This window comes from Hypanus sabinus, chromosome 19 (genome assembly GCF_030144855.1).
Source record: "Hypanus sabinus isolate sHypSab1 chromosome 19, sHypSab1.hap1, whole genome shotgun sequence".
Classification (NCBI taxonomy): domain Eukaryota; kingdom Metazoa; phylum Chordata; class Chondrichthyes; order Myliobatiformes; family Dasyatidae; genus Hypanus; species Hypanus sabinus.
In genome coordinates, this window is record NC_082724.1 from 17,241,166 (window position 1) to 17,267,426 (window position 26,261).

General features: G+C 39.4%; 2 protein-coding genes across 6 annotated transcripts in view; one reads left to right on the forward strand and one right to left on the reverse strand.

Moving 5' to 3' along the window:
* The window catches only part of cfap92 (cilia and flagella associated protein 92 (putative)), a 247,952-nt gene extending 245,373 nt beyond the window's left edge, over positions 1-2,579 (forward strand). For all 5 annotated transcript variants that reach the window (XM_059944096.1, XM_059944097.1, XM_059944091.1 and 2 more), the window contains one exon: positions 918-2,579. In XM_059944096.1, coding sequence (XP_059800079.1) covers positions 918-959 — 42 coding nt within the window. In that variant the 3' untranslated portion in view covers positions 960-2,579. The remainder of the gene's footprint in view (positions 1-917) is intronic.
* acad9 (acyl-CoA dehydrogenase family, member 9) overlaps positions 1-26,261 on the reverse strand; it is a 66,789-nt gene that overhangs the window by 11,948 nt on the left and 28,580 nt on the right. Inside the window, exons 8-15 of the mRNA XM_059944099.1 lie at positions 24,691-24,764; positions 17,851-17,926; positions 11,602-11,672; positions 8,094-8,213; positions 7,356-7,484; positions 6,391-6,470; positions 4,395-4,521; positions 2,586-2,663 (exon numbers count right to left, since the gene is read on the reverse strand). Coding sequence (XP_059800082.1) covers positions 2,586-2,663; positions 4,395-4,521; positions 6,391-6,470; positions 7,356-7,484; positions 8,094-8,213; positions 11,602-11,672; positions 17,851-17,926; positions 24,691-24,764 — 755 coding nt within the window. The remainder of the gene's footprint in view (positions 1-2,585; positions 2,664-4,394; positions 4,522-6,390; positions 6,471-7,355; positions 7,485-8,093; positions 8,214-11,601; positions 11,673-17,850; positions 17,927-24,690; positions 24,765-26,261) is intronic.

The window sequence follows — 26,261 nt, forward strand, 5'->3', positions numbered from 1 at the left end:
ACCCAGGAGAAACAGAGACAATCACAGGGAGAACTTGCAAACTTTACAGAGATCACCTCCAGTCAAATATGAACCTAGGTTACAAGACTGTACTTTCCACTTACTACCTGACACTCCAAATTATTCATTTCTGTGAATGCCAGTCACGTAAGAGACACTAGCTCTGCTAAATGTTTAGGGATAAAACCTGACTGATAACAGCTGCTCTTGCTAGGGGGTACATTTTGTCTAGACAGATCTGAAGCTCATAACTACATGGTAGATTGATATTTCATAGTAAAGGCATTTGAAAATTAATAACTATTTTAGTTCACCTTGACCATGCTTTATTGGAAAACCAGGCTTTTACAGAATCTGTTAGCGTAGCCTTGCCAGAAATTTAATTTTCCCAGTGTTTGAAGGAGTACAGATGTACAAGCTGAATAATATAGGGTCAACGTCCATAACCAGACCAGACACAATTTTTATCAGTATTTATCTGAGGAGAGGGCTGGGCCTCTGCTCGCACTCATGTGGCGCCCCTTTGGGTGAAAATGTTCTGAGATACTAGCACTTTCTTGGATTCCGAAGCAGGCAAGTGCCTTGTACACATTCACCCCTATATTTTCACATTTTTCACTGTAAAAATGTCTTTCTGATTATTTCCAAGGAAACATACCTAAAAGTACATACTATGCACATCACATACATCTTAAAATTTTATATTTTGTCAATGTCCAAATAACAAAAGCTCATTCTACTTTTCCATTATAGTTACACTTTTGTATAAGCTCCCTTAATTATGAATCCTTGTGTTTAGATTTATGTATTACTGTGTTTGAGACAGGCTGAGGGCAACTGCATGTAAATCTGTAATGTAACCAATAGATGGCACTGTACTACATATTTCAAACCATATTACATTTTCTGTCTTACAGGTTAATTGTCTTAAACTGGATTCTGAACAACTTTGTGCTTAAAAACCAGAAAAAATATTTACACAATAAATGAACGCATCTTAATGAATTAACTATTTCGTTTTAAACTTTAACCATCTTAAAGAAAAAGTGAGCCTTGGTCTTAAAATGATTGCCATGATTAGAAGAGTTCAGGTTGCAAATTCTGACATTGTCTGCAGGAAGTGGTGGAAACGAATCATGCTTGTTATAAGGTGGAAGGAAATGGGAGATGGAAAAAATGGTTCTCAACAAGATTATGTAGCTGCACTGAGTACTTCATTTTTATCACTATATTCTGCATTTTGTTATTATTCTTCCTTCTGTATTACCTCATGTGTTTATGTATGAAATTGTCTAGATGGTAGGCACGTAGTGCTTTTTCCACTGTTTCTCATCACTTGACAATAATAAACTAATTACCTATATGTTTCTGAAATAACTAAGCAAATCAGTCCTCATCTATCACTGATATTTTTTCCTTCATCTCATCACATCACCGAAATATACTTGCATTTCTGAAAAGAACTGCAGAACAAAGTAGAACCAAACAAATAAATAATAGCAAGACAAGGAGCAAGAATGAAAAAAAAACTATTGGAACTGGAGCAACGGCCCAGAACTTGCAACCTAAAGAGAGGAGATTTTATCTATTACGAGGGGTGACTGATATGCTTGTGGCCTAACGTAGGAAAACAAAGCACATTTATTTTTCAACATAGTCCCCTCCTACATTTACACACCTAGTCCAGTGGTTGTGGAGCATATGGATCTTGGACCTCCAGAAAGTGTCCACAGCAGGGGTGATTGATAAGTTCATGGCCTAAGGTGTGCACATGCACTTCAACTCTTTTAGTGATTATGCAGAAAGTTTGAAGTTAATAACTCATCTCCTTCTATCTTAGGCCACATACTTATCAATCACCCTTGATGAGTTTTTTAAGGCTATTAGTGACAGTCTGCAGGGGAGGAAGACTGTGAACTAATACGTGATTGGCTGTGAGTGGCTGAGTATGCAAAGTGCTCATTGGCTGATTGAACGTTGACTGTAATGGTGACTGCTCTTGAGAAGTTTTGTGTTGTTTAGAATTAACTTCTGTCATTTTTTAAAAATTTCAATGAAGAATTGAATAACTGCATTGTAACGAATCAGTGTCTTGTGGGGTAGTGTTATGCAGGGTCTGAGGATAATCTCTAGAACTAAAATTAAAACAAAGCTCCTTCAAAAATGTAAGTATACTCATTTCTCCCACAGCCTGTTCCATTGCTGTGTCAAAATTAAATTAGTGCAAGTTCAAGGAGCAGATTTAGAAGCTCATTCTTGATGACTAAGTTCCACACTGGAGTCCAATTTCAGAGCATGAATGGCAAGTTCATAAATGTTATCATTTGCAGTGTACTTCCTGCCAGTTATGGGAATGAGAGGAGAAAATGTTGGCAATCCATGTATAATTATCCACAAAAGCCAGCAGTGTACTTTTTAATGTATGGTTATAAATTCTAGAGGTATGCATTTTCCCCACAGCAGATGCTTATATGATGAAGATATCAAAAAGTACAACTTACACCTTAACATTTTTAGACTTTAAAGTACATTTAAATATTTTCTTGACTTGACCATATTCTATTAGAAAAGAAATTTTTCATTACCTTGCCATACCTGTACAGAAGATTTTCCACTGTGGTGCCTAAAATGTATACATTCTCCTCCAATTTTTTGGCACTTGCCTAAAGGAAACAGAATCAAATTGTTCCCCTTATCCAATTTTACAATTCTGGTACATCCAGCCCTTTGCTGTTAATTACTAATTCCAAGTCACATGTCAAAACAATCTTATTAAAATCAAATTGTGTTAGACCAACTTGATTGAGACCTTTGATGCAATAAGAAGAGGCCTGAAGGTAGTACAACTGTACCTATATTTTCTAAAAAGAACTTGGCGCAGCACCATAGATTAGATTTGTTAGCAAAATGAAAGCTCATGGCATTGAAAAGACAGTGGTCGCACAGGTGTAACATTTTCCTAAGGAGCATTTAGTAATGTGCTAATATGTCTACATTCAATTTCAGATGTCAGTTCTCTCAACATCAACTGGTTAATGGGAAGATAATTTGGCAAAGATTTTGCTGTTCTGCCCCAGTGCTTTGTCCTGGCAAACAACTTCCCTCTTAAGGCTATTGGTGACTTAAATCCAACCCATGGCTCCTTTAAACTCTATTTCAAAATCATACCTTGTCTTTAATGATTGTTGCTTAATGTAAGAAGCACCATTAAGTTATATCTTCAGTAGATATTTTACAGAATTACTGACTAGTAAAACAACTTAACAGAATACAAATGTACATGATAAATTTACGAATTCCAGTTAATCAGGCCATCGGTTAATAGGCGCAGCTACTTTTTTTTGGGGATGACTCTTAAAGAGCAAAAATTAATCAAGAAAGTAGACAGACTCCTTTTGTTTAATTGGGACACTAAGCTGCTTAATTGGGGAAGGAGAGTGTAGCCAAACCCTAACTAGCGTGTACTTAGACAAAGCACCTTGCTTTGAACAGTTTTTAAACCACAGTGAGCAAAACAGTTCTGAATTGTCTTACTGCTTTATTTTTGAAGAACAGTCCTGGCCCAAAAAGTCAACTGTTTACTCTTTCCATAGACACTGCCTGACCTGCTGAGTTCCTCTAACATTTTGTGCGTTGCTTTAGTTTTTAACTACCTTCAGTTGTCAATTATAGTTGGAAAGAAATAAGCAGTAAGTCAATTCAGAACCATTCTGTTCATTGCAATTTCAAGCATTCAGGCGTGGAGATGCCAGGAACGGCTGGGGGTGAGAATGAAATGATCTTACTACTTCAGCAATTTAAAAACTACAGAGAGTTGAAGGTGTCAATAATCATTTTGAATGTTACAATGAAAATGAAGATTTAGACGATGTAATCATTGACAGCATTGTATGAATGCAGTCCATCATCAACTACTACACAGTTTTATAGGACCACAGTAGTATTGGTAGTGTTCTAATTTGTTTTGTATTTAGTTTAAATACACAATTTGTTATTCAATTTGTCTTTTTTATACCTTAACTACTTACACGAAACTGGCTAATTAGGGGAGACGCTTAATTAGGCCTGTATGTCTGTACATTCTTTCTCTCTCTCATTACTACCACTGAAAAAGTTGGCACAGAAGCATGAAAATATATCAACAATATATGAACAGTTTCTTCTTCTCTACCACAAGATTTCTGAATTGTTTTCGAATTGTTTTTGAACTTTTTTTGCACTATTTAATAATTTTGTCTTTGCATTGTACTGTTTTCACAACATAACAAACTTCATCAGTAATAATAAAGCTTATTCTGATAAATAAAGTTCTGCATTCTAAATACTGGCTTGTAATTGAGTTACACTTCAAAGAAACCCTACTTCACTATTAATTATGACACATGAACAAGTACCTCTAAACTGGGATGCACTACACCATTTTTGCCTGTGAGGCCAAAATCCATCTTTGTGGTCAAAGAACCTCCCAATTTTTTTCCTAGAATCTCCAACACAACTCCGATATTTCCTTTCTTCATCTCTCTGGAAACAAAGAGAAAGAGTATCTTAAAAATAGCCTCATAGTCCAAAAATTATTTAAAAATACATTGATGTGCTTTGCCCACAACTGCTTTATCACGATTCAGCTTACAGAAATTCAACATCAGAAAATCTACACGTCACTACCCCAAAATCTGAGGTATGGAATAAAATCCATTTTCTCAAAATTTATGGGGGGAAAAATGGTAAATAAGTCAACATATCCTTGTCAACTTGTATTTCTCGACACACGTGCAGATGATGCGACTTCACTATTTGGAATGTCTTCTAGGAATGCAATCCCCACTCCCACTGTAATATACGGTAGGGTATCTGTTTATAATTGTGATTTCAGATAGCACACAAGATAATATACTGAAAATGAGATAATTAACCAGCAAATTGGCAGCTAATACCATTTCAAAAAATGGGAAGTTTATCAAAAAAAACAGTAAAACAAGTACTGGAGTCAAAACTCAAAAACTGCACAAAAGGGTACTGACTTCTTGGAATCAAATATGCGTTTTCAGATTTAGAGCTTCTTAATTTAGAAACATAGAAAAACTACAGCACAATACAGACCCTTTGGCCCACAAAGCTGTGCCGAACATGTCCCTAACAAAGAAAAATAGATGACTATGGGTAACCCTAGGTAATTTCTAAACTCCATGTACCCACCCAGGAGTCTCTTAAAAGACCCTATCGTATCCGATTCTACCACCGTCACTGGCAGCCCATTCCACATGCTCACCACTCTCTGTGTAAGAAACTTACCCTGACATCTCCTCCATACTTACTTCCAAGCACCTTAAAATTGTGCCCTCTCGTGCTAGCCATTTCAGCCCTGGAAAAAAAGCCTCTGACTATCCACTCGATCAATGCCTCTCACCATCTTATACACCTTGGAAAATTGTAAAGTCTGAGATCATGAACATTTACCATTCCTAGAAAAATATTACCACTAAAGATAAATGAACTATGCAGCATTTTCCACTAATATTGCTATTTTTGAGATAATATATTTAGTGAAATTTGAATTGCCAGGAAAGGAAAACATTTGAATGTTTGCATATCTGGTTCTCTCAAAACATGAAAAACTGGAAGTTCAAACCATTATCTGATGTGTCAGTCATGACCTCTGAACCACTTGCTTATCCCCATCCACTGACGTTAAACAAGGACATTTAAAGGACAACATGATTTGTTTTACAGTTTTATTCTATCTTGTGGCAGTGTGCTACATGCAGCGCTGCAATAACGACATGGAGTCGGTGAGCTGCAGTTACAAAAGAGGTTTATTCAAACCTCATGGCATTGCTTTAAAGCCTTCCTGATCCCACCCTCCCCGAGCGGGAATGCTGTAGGGAGCACGTATTCACAGTCCCGTCCCGCACGCGGGCTTTTCCCCTTGCTGGTGAAGCAGGCCGGCGCGCGCCACTTTGTGAGTCGGTTTGAGTGTGCTGGGAAGTGGGTCACCACAATCTAATGTTTAAATACTTGGTCTAATTAAAACAGCAAACACTTAGACTTTGGATTTTATATTCCAAATCAGGAGTCAACTACCCTACTCCAGCAAACTATTTTCCTCTGCAGTAAAGTTGCGATTTCAACTCAAATTTTAACCAAGTGAACTGCAAATACATTCAACTACCTCCAAGTTACAGAATAGCATTATATAATGAAGTTAAAAATAAAATCAGCATTACTAAAACCAAGCTTTCAGAGCAGTGAAGGCACAGTCAAAGGTCAAAGGCAGCACTGATAAGTTGCATCAGTTATTTCCATTAACTAAGCAGTAGTCATTGTGGGTGGTGATTAATATTTAGGAAGTGGTTAGAACAGTATGGCAAAGACATGTATAGGCCAGCTTACTTTATTTTTCCAGTAAGTATTTTCCCTGCATGCTGTAGTCCAGTCAATCCCACAAACATCCTTAGAATTTCATTAGTGCCCTGCAATCCATAAAAATAGATTCATATGTATAGGAAAATGGAAGCTACCAGTTATAAGTTAGACTTTAATTGTGATTATTTGGCTATATTTGTAATCCAGCTACACGCACTTGTTTCGCTGTTTCACATATAGAACAGCCAAATTTCAAAAATTATTGAAGTCATCACACTGTCACCAAACACAAAAGCCTTTTCAATGAACTGAGTGATCCTTGCATTGATCAGTAAATGTGTACATTAAACATATAAATCAGTAACCTAACCACAGCAATTTGTCTTCTCTACAAAGCACCTTATGAAGTTGGTGAACATTTACATTAACCCCACTAATCTAACAACACAAAGATTGCATATTTCATGAAGCCTGCTTCTCTTTATTAGTAGCAGAAATATTTTATCACAGGTCAACCAACTGGATCACAGTACTGAACTGCAAATTGTCGAATGAATGAAGGAAAACACTGTTTCTTTCTCGGAGATTTAAAATAAAATGACTTAAAGCTATTCAAATACATTGCATGTCGGAAGTTCTTTTCAAAGAGTATAATTATGCAGGCTCCTTGAGCTGAGAGAAGATATTAAAAAGAGAAAACGCAGATTTATCAACCACTCAAGGTCGTTACAAAGGTTCTATGGAAACTATCAATAGCATGTCTGCCACGACCAACACGATACAGCAAACTGAAGTTATGCTGGCACTATCTTCTGAAATAACAAATACGTATTAAAAACTGTTTTATCTTTAAGAATCAAAGACTAACTTAACTTATTAGAATAGCTCATAAAATCCAAGAAAATACTTTATAAAGTAGAAATTTTCTCTAGTTATATTTCATAATATGCATATCTATTATGATTATACTTACAAACAACTGGATATTTTACCTCAAAAATCAGAAGAATTCTGCTATCTCTGAGGAATCTTTCATAAGGATAATCTTTCATGTAGCCAAGGCCCCCCAGAATCTGCAGTGCTTCACTTATGCATGTCCATGCTCCCTCTGAACTAAAAATCTAATCCATAGATGTTGCAGTTAGAAATTATTGAGATGCTACATTCTTATAATTACTCAGTAATTAATTATACGATCTACTAAAAGAAAATGTGCACATAACTTTTAAGTCATGATGAAAGTTTACTGGCATTTTGGATTCCATAATAATCAAACCAGATTACAATAATGGTTCTTTGTAAAATGAAGACTTCTATTTTAAAGGAATACAAAATCCCCTTAGCATCATTCCGCATTTTGCGTGCAATTCAGTATTTCATTATGACTTAGCATTCATTTTAAAATATCACCCAAGTGCCCTTTGCCTCCACAGGAAAATGTTTTTTTTAAATCCCTTAATTCCAAGCAGTTACTTAAGGCTTGGCAAATAAATCCACAGATGATTATCATAGTAAACAGTTTATGTTTTGACATCACGTACAGTTGATATTTTACAGAGCATCACTTATGCATGTTTTTGAATATTAACAAGTGACAAACTTAATTCTTCATCCTCGTAATTTTAAAGCAATTTTTAAATTACTTTTCCTGCTCAAATGTCAGAAGCAAAATCACAACTGAAATCTTCTAAATGAGTTCATAAGAATAGTTCTGAATTTCCATTCCTTACCTTAACCATAGCTGCTTCTAGAGAACAGTCTGGCTCTCCGGGACGGTCCATCATTCCTGCAGTCAAGTAAGCCATGCTTTCCATTACATATGCTTGCAAAGCCATCAGAGCAAATTTCTCCTGAAAGAAATTGCAATATCAATGGAAAATTGATCGGTATACTTAGATAATGAACTAGATAGCCTTCAATCAGGCTTACTCTGCCTTCTCTGGACACCCACACCTTGGCTTCCATTCAGAGCTTTCACAACTCAGTGGGTCTGATCAGCCTGGAAGCTATGGGGGCTGCAGCTGTTCCAAGAAACCTTAGATTTATGCCATTTTTTCACACAAACCCGTCAGATCAGCCCATTTACGTTTCACCCCTGGAGTCAGCAGAGGAGATGAAGCAGAACAAGAGATCAGATTCAATGGCATCTGACCTCCAGCTCATTTGTTTGAATGCATACGTGCAGATCTCCAAGACATTTCACTGGTCAGAGGCAAATTAGTTTCAGCCTTTCTTCTTAAGGTACCCTAGATTGCTGCTCCCTCCCCTAAAGGGCAAGAAGCAGTACTGGTAATTTTAAAACTAATGATTCAGCAATTCTCACAAAAAAAATGACTAATTCAAAAACTATATGTGTTATAAACAATAAGAAATAGAAGCAGAATTAGGCCATTTGGCCCACTGAGTCTGCTCTGCCATTCCATCACGGCTGATTTATTACCCCTCTCAATCCCACTCTCTTGGCTTTATCCCTGTAACCTTTGTTGCCTTGACTAATCAAGTGCCTATCAACTTCTGCTTTAAATATACTCAATAACTTGGCTTCCTTAGCCATCTGTGGCTATTAAATGCACAGAATCACTATCCTCAGGCTAAGTAAGTTCCCCATCTCTGTTCTAAATGGACATCTCTCTATTCTGAGGGGTGCCCTCTGGTCCTATGCTCCCCCACTATAAGAAACATCCTTCCCACATCTACTCTATCCATATCTTCCAATATTTGATAGGTTTCAATGAGATTCCCCCCCACCACTTAATTTTATAAACTCCAGCGAGTACCGGCCCAGAGCCATCAAACTTTCCTTGTATGTTATCACTTTCATTCCCGGAATCATTCTCTTAAACCTCATCTGGACCTTCTCCAATGCTAGCACATCTTTTCTTAGATAAGAGGGCCAAAACTACCTACTACTTACAATACTCCAAGTGCAAGCAAGCTGACCAATGCCTTACAAAGCTTCAGCATTACATTTTGCTCTTATGTTCTAGTCACCTCAAAACGAATGCTAACTTTGCATTTGCCTCATTATGTTTTTTTTAAGCCAGGGCTTCTTCCTTTCCACTCTTTCATAAATACCCTTTTTGTGCAAGACCTTAAGAGACTGTGGAGCCATGAACTTCAGCACTAGTTGCAGCCCCTGACTTCTGCTGCTCATTCAGAGTGACTGTTAATATTACAGTAGCCTCTCTTATAAGTGTCATTCTTCTCCTGTGACCAAGTTTAGAGGGGCAGCCTGACCTGGGCAGTGTGGTGGTGGCTTCATATTGTTCCAATTTTTCACAATGGACTGCACTAAGCTCTGAGGTATGTTCAATGCCTTTGAACCTTGAGATGGTCTTGTATCTTTCCCCAGATTTGTGCTTTGCTATTTACAGTTTCCTGACTTGTCTTGAATGCACTCGTCTTCATTCTGGTTTTGTCTGTTGAAAATCTACCATGTTGTTGGATCTTACAGAGAGAGGGGCTATTTATTCTTATGAATTCATTGAAAACAGGAGATCCTCCAATTTTCTACATCAATAAATTGGTTAGGTAATATGCAGTATTGCACCTGACGAAAGCTAATGTACTAATTACAAAGTGGGTGAACACTTTTTCAGACTTACAATTTTGGTTTTTAATCTATAGTGAATTGTTGACCCATTTTGGAACTTTTCTTTTAATTTGACATGCTTTCTAGATTAGGTCAAAAATCCTACTTCAATATATTTTAACTTTTGAAAGTGAGATAGTAAATTGTGAAAATAGCTGTGGGGGCTGAATACTTTTTCCCCAAGGCACTGTAACTCTACCCACAAGGATTCTACATCTTTTGATCCTATGTCACCTTTAATGATTTGACGTTGATTTGAAAGTATTCCAAAAATGTTGATGCCAATTCCATAAAGTGTGAATTTTGTAATAACACCTTTGGAAGTGTTTTAAGGCAAAAGACAATAATCAGCTACAGGTTTTTCTCCCTGTTTGCATACATGATAATGATTATTATTTAGAAGTTAAGTTTTTGTGTGCGAGGCATCATATTGGGACATCCAGGGATCTAAGAGGAACTCTGTATATGCAAGTCTTTTCATTTCTTTCTCCTAAAGCTTGTGAAGAATTGATGTGCATCGCACAGACATCAGCTGAGGAACAAGGTGAGGTTTTTCAAAAAGAAGTGTATAATAGGTCTTTAATAAGTAAAACACTTGTTACCAATAATCACTCCCCTTTATCTTCCCCCATTGTTTTTGTATTTTTTTCCCCATTTTAGGTTACGCTCCCACCCTTTCCCTTCTCTGCCCTTCATTGTCATGGCTTGCTTTTCACCTCCCGTGGTTCCCCAGCTCCTTCCCTTTACTCCAATGGGCTCTTCTATCAGACTCCTTCTTCAGTCTTCTACCTCGTTCATGCATCACCTCCCAGCTTCTCATATCATCTCCCTACCCCACCAACCCATCTCTCTCTCTCACCTGGTCTCAATGATCACCTGCCAGCTTGTACTCCTTCCCTCCCCCCTCTGTATTCTGGCCTCTGCCCTCTTCCTTTCCAGACCTGATGAAGGGTCTCAGCCTGAAATGTAGACTGTTTATTCCCTGCCCCCAGCATTTTATGTGTGTTGCACTAGATTTCCAGTATCTGCAAAATCTTTTGTATTAAACATTTGTTTGTTAAATATCATTTTTGTTTAATAAATTCACTTCCTTATAGAGCTATCTGAAATAAAACATTCTTAGACAGATCAAGCTGTACATTGCACGATTAGTTTACACAACAACTCGAGACAAACAGAAAAAAATAAATGACTCCCTCATGGTCTATTTACAAATGCAATAAAGAGTCTGCAATAAATTTACCAGTGACTACTGTACTTGCCTCAGAACAAATTGGATACAAATTCCCACAGAAATATAATCTGGCATTTCTGATTTTAATTTTATTCTAACTATCAGTTACTATTTGGGGAAGGGGACAGAGAAGGGGGCATTAAAAAGGTGGACTATTGCCCAGATTAGTTTTCTTTTACTTACCTATCTTATTTTATTATCCATTTTTAACTCTGTAAATTTATTAGTGGAATACAAGAAGAATAATTTCTAAGATTCAGATGCATTACCACTAAGAATAACTTTGGATGTTATGAAACTACAGGGCAAACATTTATGTACTTTTACAAATGCTTAAATTTCATTCTGCTGTCAATAAATTGGCTATAAGTTGCAATGGATATAGATAAATATTAAAAACTAAAGGACCCACCTGGATCAATCCAAACTCACTCAGCTTCCTATTAAATTGTTTGCGGGTACAAGCATACTCTGCTGTCATCTCTACAAAAAAAAACAAAACCGGAATTGAAGAGTTGAGTTTATATAATGCCTTGTAAAAACAAAACAAAAAATAGACAGAAGGAATAGGCCCTCTGGTTCCTGTTCCACCATTTAATTAGATTGTGGCTTGGCCACAGCCTCTCTCTCTCTCTCCCCACAAACCTTAACTCTACTGAATGTCTGTCAATTTACACCTGTTTTGTTTTTAATATACAGTGGGTTGTGGTTAATTGGGCCATCAGTTAATTGGGGCAGCTGCTTATTTGGGAAAACTCTTTAAGTACAAAAGCAAATTGAGAAAATAGCCAGGATTCCCAATGTTTATTTGGGACTCTTAGCTGCTTTAACTGGGGCAAGAGCCAGTCAGTCACATGCACATATGGGGCCATTGGTCACTGCACTGTGCTTAGAGCAAATAGTTGCGTCAGCTGCGTGAGCTTGTGTTATGTTATCTACTTGAGCTGACAGACACCGATTCAAAAAGCTGTGAGTTTTGATAATTTTTTTTTATTGGACTTCAAAAACAATTTTTGAGACCCTTGCCAAAAAAAATTATCTTACTGGACCAAATTAAAAGCCATATGCCTAACACCACTCACTGTCAGCACACAGAGATGACTGGAGTGTTGAAATTTACAATTGGTTGTGTCCAAGGGTTCAATGTCCATTTAGAAATCGAAGGCAGATGGGGAAAAAGCTGTTCTTGAATCACTTTAGGCTTCTGTATCTCCTACCTGATGGCAACAGTGAGAAAAGGGCATGCCCTGCATGCTGGAGGTCCTTAATGCCTTTCTCAGACACTGCTCCCTAAATATGTCCTGGGTACTTTGTAAGCTAATACCCAAGATGGAGCTGACTAGATTTACAACCTGCTGCAGCTTCTTTCAGTCCTGTGTAGTAGCCCCCCCCACCCCCCCATACCAGACAGTGATGCAGCCTGTCAGAATGCTTTCCATGGTACATCGATAGAAGCTTTTGAGTGTATTTGTTGACATGCCAAATCTCTTCAAACTCCTAATGAAGTATAGCCGCTGTCTTGCCTTCTTTATGACTATGTCGATATGTTGGGACCAGGTTAGATCCTCAGAGATCTTGGCACACAGGAAGTTGAAACTGCTCACTCTCTCCACTTCTGATCCCTCTATGAGGATTGGTATGTGTTCCTTCCTCTTACCCTTCCTGAAGTCCACAATCAATTCTTTCATCTTACTGGCAATGAGTGCCAGGTTGCTGCCATGGCACCACTCCACTAGTTGGCATATCTGACTCCTGTACACCCTCTCATTACCACCTGAGATTCTACCAACGATGGTATTCTATATACAATGCTGATGAAACAGGCCATTTTTATCATGCCATGATGGACAGTTCCCTTGCTACAAACACACAACACTTTCAGCTTCAAAGAAATCAACAGATCTTATAACTGTGTTATATTGTTCAAAAATGTCCGGAACTGATAAAAAGAAATTCATGGCAATTGGGAAAAGCATTAAACCTCAATGCTTTAAGGGGCTAAGAGTGGAGAGTTCACCAATCGAGTATTATGCTAATAAGAATGCATGGAAGACTTCCAATGGCTAATGAGTTGGGATATTGTGCTACAGCAGAAATCAAGCAAAATTTTTCTGCTTGTTGACAACAGTGTAGCACACCCAAACACAGAATGTTTGAGAAACACCCAGCCACAATTTTTGCCTACCAATATGGCATGCTTGCTGCAGTCAATGTAGCAACACACACAAAATGCTGAAGGAACTCAGTACTCAATTGAGTACAGGAGTAAAGAGGTCCTTCTGCAGCTGTACAGGGCCCTGGTGAGACCCCACCTGGAGTATTGTGTGCAGTTTTGGTCTCCAAATTTGAGGAAGGACATCCTTGCTATTGAGGGAGTGCAGTGTAGGTTCACAAGGTTAATTCCCGGAATGGCGGGAGTTAGATAGAGCTTTTATAGATAGTGGGGTCAAGGGATATGGGAAGAGGGCAGGAATGGGGTACTGATTGTGTAAGATCAGCCATGATCACAGTGAATGGCGGTGCTGGCTAGAAGGGCCGAACGGCCTACTCCTGCACCTACTGTCTGTTGTCTATAGACCAGGCAGCATCTAGGAAAAGAGTACAATCAACATTTCAGGCTGAAATGCCGACTGTACTCTATTCTTAGATGCTGCTTGCCCTGCTTAGTTCTTCCAGCATTTTGTGTGGGTTGCTCAGATTACCAGCATCTGCAGATTTTCTCTTGTCTGCAGTCAACTGATACAGGAATCATAAAAATTTAAAAGATGTATCGTGGGAAGTTGGTGAACCACAGTCTTGAAACAACTGAAGTAAATCTACTGGCATCTTTGTCATCTTCTTCAACAACTAAGTAAGTGAGTACAAAGTTGAAGCTTTTACAGGCAGTACAGTTTGCTAGTGATAAGCAGCAAAACAATTCAGAACGGTTTTGGTCACTGCAGTTTCAAAGTTTAGGCTTGGAGATGCTGGAAAAGGCCAGGAATGAGAATGAAAAGATTTCACTACTTCAACAAGTTAGGAACAATGTAGAATTTAAAGGTACTGCCGATCATCTTGAATGTTACAACGCAAATTAATATTTGAGGGATGCAATCATTGAAAGCATTGTACAAAAACACCAAACTGGGAATATGAAGACGAGGAAAGTTACCAGGATAACACAACTGAACCTGAACTAGTGACTACACAGGAATACAGGAAATTTACTGTTGGATTACAACATAACTTCAGGTAGGAAGGCGATGAAGGCAGTCCATTATCTGCACTGGGTGCCTATGCTGATTTTGTTCATTTACCATCAAAAGCACACTCCAGTGTACACTAGATGAATTCATCCGTCACTAACTATTATGAACTAATACACAGTTTCAAAGTGGTAGTGTTTTAATTTGTTCTATATTTCATTTAAAAATAAAATGTGTTAATTAAATGGTAGCTTGTCTCTTTTAAACTTTAACTACTTCCCTGAAAACTTCAGAAAACTGGGACAGCTGCTTAATTGGGCCAGAACGTATTGGTCCCAATGTGTCCCAATTAACTGGAATCCACTGTATTCCATAACACTAGTTCCACAAATGTCTGGGGTAGAATAGTTCAAAGATTAATGACCCACAAAGATATAAATTGCTCCATTGTCTCCCTATTCCAAACATTTGCCACCATCATGGAAACATCTGTTCTGTATCCACTTTCACGGAGGGACCGTCAACCGGAGTGGACAATGAGGAAAGAGTGGATTGTGTTTGAACCTTTAACCTTTGTGATGCACATTCTAAGTCACAAGATAAGAGCCGGTATCATACAGTAATGGATAAAAGAATTACTAACAGGCAGGAAGCAAAAAGTAGGGATATGACAGACAATAAGACCATAAAAATGAGAACAGGAACAAGCTAAGTAGCCCCTCGATCCAACTCCACCACTCAGTATGATTGTGGGTGTTCAGACATTCCTCAAATCCAGCTTCCTACCCTTTCCTTATAACTCTTGATTCTCTTACTGATCTGAAATTAAACCCAGTCTGAAATTTACACAAATGATCAAGCACTGGACTCTCCACCACCTTTTCATGATACCCATAGCAAGCAAATGTTGGAATATATTTTTGTGCATTGTTGGAATTGCAAAGCACATCAGCTGTTAACCTAATCATTCACTTTCTCCATCACTGGCACATCACATCTACTTGCCAAGGCTTCCTGGACAGCACCTCTCAAACACACAGCCTCCAATGATCTAGGGAAAGGGTAGCAGAGATGTGGGAAAATCATGTCTATCTAGACTTGGAGATCTATCCATAATCCTTCTATGTCCCTTACTCATAATCTGCAAACTGGAACTGAGGGAATAGTTTTACACGTCATTTACTGTGCATAAAGACAACAGCTCACTTCCTTTCTCTCAATGGCAATTCATATAAGGTTTTAAATATTGACCTTGCTAGTATTATTGACAGAGCAAAATCTCAATAACATCCTGCCAAATCAACAGGATAGGAAGACGGACATTATCAGTTCAGATGTGTTATAGGAAGATTCTATTCTGTGTTGGACAGCATAATGGAATACAAGGTAGAAACGTTAGTTTGCATATACTGCAAAAACTGGTGGTGTATTAGAAACAAGGGAGGTCAAAGCTAAGACAGAGCTGAGTTTGAGACATGCAGGGTGATGCACTTTGGGAGGACAAAGGAGGGACAAACATGCACAGTAAATGATAGGGCAATATGGAGTGGTTATGTCCAGAGGTACCTTGCGGTACAAGTGCAGAGCTCCCCGAAACTGACAGCACAGGAGAATAATATGGTGAGAATGTCTTCCTCAGCCACGGCACAAAAAAGGGTTAGGCCACAGTTGGAGTACTGTGTGCAGTTTGGGTCACCACACCATAAGAAGGATGTGATAGTGACGGTGTACAGAAAACTTACAAGGGTATTGCTTGATTGGGACTCCTCCATGGAAACGAGTCTGGATAAGCTACAGCTGAGGAGATTGAGGTATGAGATGATAGGAGGTATATAAAATTGTGATGGATTATTGGGGTACACAAGGCAGATATTAAAGCTCTATTTCCCATGACTAGGACAGGGATGTCTACGATAAGAGGGCATAGGTTTAAGGTAAGAGGTGGGAAGGTCAGAGGGCATCTGAAAGATACCTTTTTTAAAAATTACTCACAGTGGGTGATTAGACTGTAAAGCACTACCTGAAGAGTTGGTGCCAGCAGATATTCTCAATGTATTTAAGAAACATCTATACAAGTATCTGAATCACCCACGCAAAGAAGACTACAGACCTAAATTGGGTAAAGGGGTTAATGTTGCTAGGTACAATGGGCGGCAAGCACATGGTAGGCAGACAGGCTGGTTTCTGTGTTGTTCAATTGCATAAATCTCTGGCTGTGGTACATCATTCCTATTGTGGCAGGTTATTTTTCAGCAAAATCACTAATTTTCTTCATAAAGGAGCACCCGGCTAGGGGCAGTTTAAAGTCCAGAAGTGGTCTCAACTGCACAGATATTCAGCCACCTGCAATGATGAGCCAGACTCAAGTAGAACAACTGTAGCCTGGGACCAATAAAATAACAGTGTGGTGACATGTCACTAACATTTCTCACAAGAATCCACACGACTTGTGCTTTGACTCTTGGTAGGTCACCCATGCCAAACAGGTCAAAGGATATAGGCCAGACTACGAATGGTCCCCTGGTCCTCCATGTTCGGGGATTCAGCGCAGGGCTAACAACCCTGACTGGTCAAGAAACAAATGTTACTGAAACAGCGATAAAGAATCTTCTGTATATACAGAGGCAGAGGACCTTCATTGCTGCCCTAAATGCCAGAAGTGTAACGGGGCAGGAAGTAATTATCATTAATTTTTTAAAAAAATGAATATTATGTACTAATTTCAATTTTAAATACTCCTGTATGTTTCCAGCTTTCTGTCAAAGCCTGCTAGAGGGATTCCGTGGCTGAGGCCTCCATGTCACAGAGGCATCTGCAGTTGCTAGCAGGAACCAGAGCCCCAGTGAGATTCCACCTCTATACCTGTACCAGGTAAATACAGATGGGCGGGGTCTCCAACATAATCTGTTCCATTAACATTAACTACGCTTAAGACAAAAGACAGAAACTCATCAATACTTTTTCACAGCACCAAGGAATGGACATTAAATTATTTTAGCCAGCATTATATAAACAAATCATACCTAACCTGGACTAGGACATGAAGGCTGTAATCGATCATTCATGCTGACTTATAATGATAGAAGAGGTAGCCAATCAGCCCATCTCATCCATGGTAGCTCCCAGTAGAACAACCCATCAGTCTCTTTTCCCTGTAGACCTTCCCATGCCTACTGGCTCATCTTGGCTCACTTACCCTCTCAGGAGTTAATTTTAAAAAAGCCAGTGACCTTTCTATGTATGTCCTTAGGATGCGGGAGAAAACTGGAGCTCTCAGTTCTCAGAAAACATAGAACCTCCACACAGGCTGCACCTGAGGCACGCTCAAACCTGGGATGCTGGAGCTGTGTACAGTCTCAGTGGAGAACTGTATTGTCCCAATGTTTTACAGTTTTAGCTGGTATGGTTGATAGCTAGAAGATGATTATTCAGCATTTAGCTTACAAATCAACAAGATTATCATTTTATAATCTCACCAATAAGCTTTTTTATCATTCCTGCAGATGCACTCCCCATGCTAAATCGCCCACTATTCAAGATCTTCATGGCCACCTGGAGGAACAGAAAACAAAATAATTTCAGTCTCATCAAAATTTCTATTGATAAAAACATAATCCTTCTCCATTTACTTTCAACAATGAGCCTACTGTTCAAGTTCACCATAAATTTTGTGATTATCTTTGATGCACAGAAAACAGGAGACCATGGGTTTTCTTATGCCATCACCACTTCTCTAAATAAACTCAATTTCAGATTCAGATTCAGTTTATTGTCATTTATAAACCACAAATACAATGCAGTTAAAAAATGAGACAACGTTCTCCTGAATGATATCATGAAAAAGCACAAAACAGACCACACAAGAAAAACCACATAACGTTTGGTAATCCCCAATCCAGAGGCTTCTGTGTATCGATATCGCGCTACCGTCTTAGCACGTTCCCCGGAAAGGAGCTACAAACCCATCAGACAAACCTAAAGCCACAGGACATACACAAAACCACATAGTTACATATAGTTATAGTTAACATATAGTTTCAACGGTGCAGACAAAACCATAATTGATAAAAGACTAACTGACAAAGACCACATAATTATAACACATAGTTTCGACAGTGCAAAGCAATACCATAATCTGATAGAGAGCAGTCCATGCACGGTTTAAAAGTAAGTCTCAAAGTCCCGACAGCACATCATCTCACGCAGACAGTAGAAGGAAGGAAAACTCTTCCTGCCATGAACCTCCAGCACTGCAGCTTGCTGGGAGCTCTGACCACAGCCAGCTCCGAGTCTGTCCGAAAACTTTGAGCCTCCGACCAGCCCTCTGACACCGAGCACTATCTCTGCCAAGCGCTTCGACCCCGGCACTGGCCACCAAGCAACAGGCAAAGCCGAGGATTCGGGGCCTTCCTCCCGGAGATTTCTCCGATCGCACAGTAGTTCCACAGTAGTTCAAAAGTTCCACCAGGTATTCCTCCGTGCTTCACACGTCCGTCTCCATCAAATCAGGATTGTACATAGCCCCTACTTACAGATAACAGATATTCATTCCTGGAGTGGCCGCTGCGCGCTGCGTCACACCACCATCTTGAAACATTTACACTAAATACAACCTCCAAGAGGACTAAAACCTTGTCATAATTAGGAGGTCTGCATGCCTCAATGATCCAGAGAGCTCATTGGAGTCAGGGCTTTAAACTATTGCTCTTGTTAGGGTCATCAATGCTAAAGAAGTCAAAGGGTAAAGATTAGACTAAGAGTGGTCCTCCAGGTTCGGGAGTTTAGCTCATGGCTAACAACCCTGACTGGTATAACATTATTGTTACATAAATAGGAATGAAGAGTCCTTCTACATCTGAGTGCAGTGGCATTCTTGAGTCACCACATGGGACTTGCACAACTGACAGTAGTGAAAACTGAGAGGAAGCTCCTGACACAATGAAGGAGTCCTGAACAAAGCCAGAGCTGGAGGACCTTCATTGCTGTCCTAGGTGCCAACAACATAACAGGCAGTGAGTGCAGCATAAACAACTTATATTTCTATGAATCAGTTCACCTATACATTTTGATCTGAAGTCTTCATGCATATTTGTGTTAACCAACAACAAGAGGTCAGAGAGGCTGAGTTTGATTTTAGCACAGGGAAGGGAAGGGAAGGGTGAATACGACATGGGAGTTTTTTCTGACAAGAAGGTTGGCAACCGGAGAATAGAGACAACATACTGTAAGTGCTGGATTCTAGAGCAAGTCAAAGACAGCTTCAAGATAATTGACAAAAGAAAAAAAAAGACAAAACTTATTTTTTTAAATGAAGAGTGTACTGATCTGAAATGTATTGTCTGAAGGGGAGTATTTTCAATAATAATTTTGAAAAGGAATTTGAATCTGAACATTAACCAAACTAATGTTACAATACTACTGGAGAATAGCATGGAAGTGGGATGATTTAGATGATTCTGTCAAAAAATGAAACACGCATGAAGCGTCAAATGGCCTCATTCCAAATGCTTCAACGAAATGATGTGGCCCTCAATTGGTCAAGGTCGACCGTGGATGCTGCGTCCTAGCTATCTACGTTGCTGGCTGGTGCAGTGCTGTCTGTGGCTGATGAGACCAATGCGAGAGTGACAGTCTCTGTTGCAAAGGTCACATCTTTAAGTGGTCTTAGCCGTGCTGGAGATGCAGCATTCCTTTCAATGGGCCCGCTTTCAGAAATTTTTCCTCATCTGACTTAAGGTGTTGTTTCAGGTTGCTTCTCCACCTGATGTGTTCGGCTGCAAGTTCCTTGCAGGGCTCAGTGTTGATATCCAGTGCCTTCATGTCCCGCCAGCAGACATCCCTGAGGCACAGTTGTGGGCGGCCAACAATTCTCGTCTGAAGCTGGTCCACTATTGAAGATGTCATTTGGGATGTGGCCATCTTGAATGTAGCAGACGTGGCCCAGGCGGCACAGCCTACACTGCCTGAACAGGGTGGACATGCTAGAGAGGCTGGCACGAGAGAACCTCGGCACTGGGTCCTGTCTCTCCGGGAGATCACCACCTTAAATCGAAGATGTTGAGCCTTCTCTCCTACTTGGCAAATGTTGTCCAGGTCTTGCTACTGTACAGAAGTGCACAGGGGACACAAGCGTTGCACACTTCAATCTTTGTTTTGATGGAGAGTTTGGAGTTATCTCAGACTCATGTGGTCTTATAATCTTAATGGAATTAATATTTCTACTGACAGTACCAGCTCTTTACAAGTTAATTTGTAAACTGATGTTCTGGTATAAGCTTCAATATGTTAGGGTCTTTGGTACAATCTCCACAGATTATTTGTATTAGCATTAATTAGGGAGATACCACACATTTGGTACTGTCCAGGTTCAAATTCCATGATACATAAAGGGAACATTTGACTGAGTGTGACATTAAGGCTTCTTAGTTAAAATGAAGTTAAAAGACATCAATAGACAAGACTCTAGTGGTTGGAATTAAATCTACTACAAAGGAAGATGAGAATGCATTGTTGGAGATGAATTATCCTAGCTCCAGGTCATCACTGCACAAGTTTCTTGTGTAATCTCTTAGTGCTACTGTCTTCTACATCATTAATGGCTTCCCTTCCATCACAAAGTCAGAAGTGGGGATGTTAACGCAATGTTCAATCCCTCAGCAATTAAAGCAGCACATTCCTGCCTGCAACATGATATGATCTAGTTAACATTCTGGCATGGGCTAAACTGCTTCAACAAGAGTCAAATCACCATTCCTTGGCATTCTGAAACATTACCATTTCCAAGTTCTTCCACCATCATTTTCCTGAGTCACTATCGATCAGAAACCTAACTGGACCAGCCAAATAAATACTGCAGCTATACCAGCAAGACAGAAGCTTGGTCCTCTAGGGAGAATAACTCATCTCCTGATACCAAAAAGACCCTCTATCATCTGCAAGACATTAAGAAAGCCTGCAGCCTCTTGTTTTTTCTGGTGTAAGAATCTCCTTCTGCCTGGATGAGCAGTTCCAACAAATGCCAATACTATCCTGGGCATGGCAACCCATTTGATTGGCATGCCTTCCATCATCCCAAACAGACTGAAGCAGTGGCTCCATTGTGTACCACTCTTTTGCTAATGTAACTCTGACCACATCTCTGAAACCCACCACCTCTCCCAAGGGCAAGAGTAGCAAGGTACACGGGAAAACCACCTTTATAACAGTCCCTCCTTGTTTATATTAGCAAAGCTCTTCATTATTTCTACATAGAAGTGGCTAGTATATTTTTTTTTTTGCTAAGTGATTTGATCTGTTTCCCTTTTCCATTTTACTGGTAGATTAAGCACCTTCACAGCAAACAGACAGAATAACTGTCCTTGATATCAAAACAGCATTTGATTGTAGCTGTGCTGCATAGGTGTCCTATGGCTGAGATAATTGATCACCAGTTAGCTGTGCTGATTGGAGATCAGTCATCTCAGCCACAGGACACCAACTCAGGAGCTCCCCACCAGGGCTGTGTCCAAGGACAACCATCTTCAGCTGCTTCACCAATGACCTTCCTCCAGTCATAAAGTCAGAAGTACTATAGGGAAGTTTGCTGATGACCACACACTGTTCAGCCCCACTCACACCTCCTCAGATACTGAAAGAGTCCACATCCCAATACAGCAGGGGTTCCCAATATGGTGTCCACGGACCTTTTGCTTAATGGTAATGGCCCATGGCATAAAAAAAACACAGCAATACCTGAACAACATCCAGGCTTAGGCTGGAAAGTGACAAGTAATCTTCATGCCACACAAGAGACAGGCAATGATGACTTGCAAGTAGAGAAAATTCAGCTATCACCCCCTGACATTCAAAGGCACTGTCATCAATGAATCCTCCTCTATCAATATCCTGAGGGCTAGCATTCATTAGAAATTGAACTGGAGTAGCCAAATACACAATGTGGCTACAAGGGTATGTCAAAGGCTGGGAATCCTGTAGCACTCAACTCATCTCCCAAGATCCCAAAGCCTGCCAACCATCTACATGACTCACGTCAGGAGTGCAATTTTCCATTTGCGTAGATGAGTGCAGCTTTAACCACATTTGAGAAACTTGACACAATACAGGACGTAGCAGACTGTTTGATAGGCATCGCTTCCACAACCATACACTCACCCATTCCACCAAAACGAGCAGTTTGTATCATCCAAAGGATGCACTTCAGCAAAACACAAAGAGTCCTTTCAGAAATTTGTCTTCTAAACCCTTGACCTCTACCAGTCAGAAGGATCTCTTAGTATCTCTCCTTTCAGTTAGTCCTGATGAAAGGTCTCAGCCCGAAATGTCGACCATGCTTCTCCCTATAGATGCTGCCTGGCCTGCTGTGTTCCACAAGCATTTTGTGTGTGTTATTCTAATTCTAATTTTTGTTGCGACATCCTTCTATTCTGAGGCTGTGCCCTCTGGTCTCAGAATCCCCCACTACAGGAAACCAAAAAAAAAAGGCCACATCCCTTCTAGGCCTTTCAATATTCTAAAGGTTTCAATGAGACCTTTCAGTAAGGCCTGTACTCACAGGAGTTTTTTTCTAAACCCCAATGAGTACAGGCCTAGAGCCATCAAACACTCATGATACATTCAACCTTTCATTCCTGGAATCATTCTTGTGTACTTCCTCTGAACCCTCCCTAATGTCAGCACATCCTTTCTTAGATATGGGGTCCAAAGCTGCTCATAACACTCCAAGTGCTGTCTGACTAATGGTGAACTATATTGGCATTTCATCACTGTGGCTGCATTAAAATCTTGAAATTCTCCCTAAGTGTACTCAGCTTACACCCACACCTGAACAGCTGAAGCAGTGAGGGAAGCAGTTCACCACCACCTTCTCTTTAGGAACAGGGAGCTAAAAGCTGGCTCAGTCTGTAATGCCCACATCCCTTGAATGAATAAACAAAAGACACTACAGGCTGGCAAACACAGACAGTTTCTACCAGCGCCCATTGGCACCAAAAGCATGCACTGGGGTGCTAGATGAAAAGCTTTATTTTGGATACTCTGTGAAATTTTATTTCAGTGAATCGCTAAAATAATATTGATATAAGTTGTAACACTTAGCCATATTACAGAGATGCTATAAATGTCAGAATAGGTTAAGACATTAAGTGATTCAAAGCACTGTACTTAACCATTCTGTATCTCAACATTTTACACCAGAAACTAAGATAAATGATTGAAGAATAAAGGTTCTGAGCAAATGGAGTGGGAGAGAAACAGAACAAATGTTTCATTTAAAGTTTAGATCTTCTGAGTAATGCCATAAAAGGCTAACATTACAAATACTTAAAACTGCTTATATCAAAAGAAATGTACAATTGTTTATTTGTATTGAATTACTTAGCTTTGAAATGCTAATTAAATTTGCCGATGACAGGACATTGATTGGCCTTATCTCAAACAATAACGGGGTGGCCTGCAGGGAAGAAGTCATCTCTCTGACACAGTGGTGTCAAGAAAACAACTTCTCCCTCAATGTTGCAAAAACAAAGCAGCTGGTTGTGGATTACAGGAGAAATGGAGATGGACTAACCCCGATTGACATCAATGGATCTGGGGTTGAGAGGGTAAACAGTTTCAAGTTCCTTGCATCCACATCACCGAGGACCTCACGTTGTCCGTACACACCAGCTGTGTGGTGAAAAAGGCACAACAGTGCCTCTTTCACCTCAGATGGCTGAGGAAGTTTGATATGGGCCCCCAAATCCTAAGAACTTTCTACAGGGGCACAATTGAGAGCATCCTGACTGGCTGCATTACTGCCTGATATGGGAACTGTACCACCCTCAATTGCAGGACTCTGCAGAGAGTGGTGCGGACAGCCCAGCGCATCTGTAGCTGTGAACTTCCCACGATTCAGGACACTTACAAGGACAAGTATATAAAAAGGGCCTATAGGATCATTGGGGACCCGAGTCACCCCAACCACAATCTACTCCAGTTGCTACCATCTGGGAAATGGTACCACAGCATAAAAGCCAGGACCAACAGGCTCCAGGACAGCTTCTTCCACCAGGCCATCAGACTGAGTAACTCACACTGATTTGAATGTACTGTATGTTACATGACTGTTCTATTTATCATAAATTACTATGATTGTACATTGCACTTTCAGACAGAGAAGTAAAGATTTTTACCCCTCATGTACGTGAAAGATTGAAGAAATAAAGTCAGTTCATTCATTGTTCATGTAGCATTAAACATAATTAAAACACGTATTGATAAAAATATCAAATGAATTGAATTTGAAGTAATTATTTAACTAATATACTTTTGTTAATTACCTTAAACCCGCCACCAACTTCTCCCAGGACATTTTCTACCGGCACTTTGGTATTCTCAAAATGAACCTCACAAGCTGAAAGTACAAAACTAATTGTTAGTTTTCTGTAATGCATAGACAATTAAAGGTCTGAAAAAATATAGAAATATGCAATGTCAGGGACATGGAGAGTGTGAATTTTAAAAGGCCAGGTAGATCAGCAAGCACAAGAATGATAGAGGACAATTATGCCACTCATAATTTTGTATACTACAATCAAACTACACTCCCCACCTCCTCTGCTCTGTGGAGCACTAGCAAGATGAGCAGTGATGATAAGTGGATGAAATGCAGTTGTAAAAGGTATCTGGGGAAATTGAAATGCTGTTTATTGCTTTGACTCATCTTCAACCACTAATTAGTTTACAACTGTTGGCCTTGGTAGACAACATTGAATTACTTAGCTCTGAAATGCCAGTTCCATTGATTCCACTAACTGGATTGATAAAGAAGATGCCTTGAAATTTCATTATGGTAAGGATATTTGTTTCAATGTTTGTAAGAATAGCTATTAACATAGAGACAATACAAATTAGTGATGAGACTGGAGCAAAGAGACATCTAATGCTTGCATCTGTATTTATCTAAAACTGTAGAAAGGAATATGAGAAAAAGTGCTGAGAAAAAAAATGCTACCAAGTCCTTATTATGAAGCAAATCCTAAAGGACTCGTAACCACTAAGTATAAAATACAAAAGCATCAGAAGCTGAAGGGCCGTCTGCATTGTGAATGTGATAAGGGATTTCACAGTTCCTTTCCAAAGTATACCATTACACTATTTTCAAATATCCTGCATAAATTATTGCTCAAAGGTGGTAAGTAAACATCACTCTTTTACATTCATCATATTCATATCAAGTAAACAGCAGCAATATTACTGATTCAGAATCAGTAATGTAACTGGAAGAATAAGAGTCCATGCAAGCAGCAGTAGCCATTGTTAAATGTGCAGCACCTCTTTGTGCTATTTCATAGTGGAGAATTGTAGAAGTAATTTGAAAAAAAAGTTTCCTTTTTCTTGGTATTTCTTGTATTTGAAATTCAAGAAACTGTAAATACTGAAAATATGACCATTCTTTCTTTCCCTTACTTTAATTCTCTTAATAATTACATCAACATATTTCTTGGCCTTCCACTTTCCATTTCCCAACCTTTAATATATTGTGCATTCCTCTAGCTGAGATTTTAGATAACTAATTTCCTTTTCCACATGATTAACACAGCAGCTTGAACTGCAGAGAAATTGACATGTTGACGACAAGTCCAATTTAAGGCAAACATTGTCAAGTAGCTAACTTCAACAAATTATGGCCAAATGGGAATAATGGACGTGGTCAGCATGTAATTAAGATGCATTCAAATATCGAAAGCAGATTGCTCTGGCATATGGAATCCTGTTCCATTGACTAACCTTGGACAGATTTTAAAATTGAACTAAAAGACTTACTTTAAAGCAGAAATGCCTTTCATTTCCACACTGAAGTGAACTGGGTGGCAATGGAAATAATCCAATTCATCTTTGAGGATCAAAA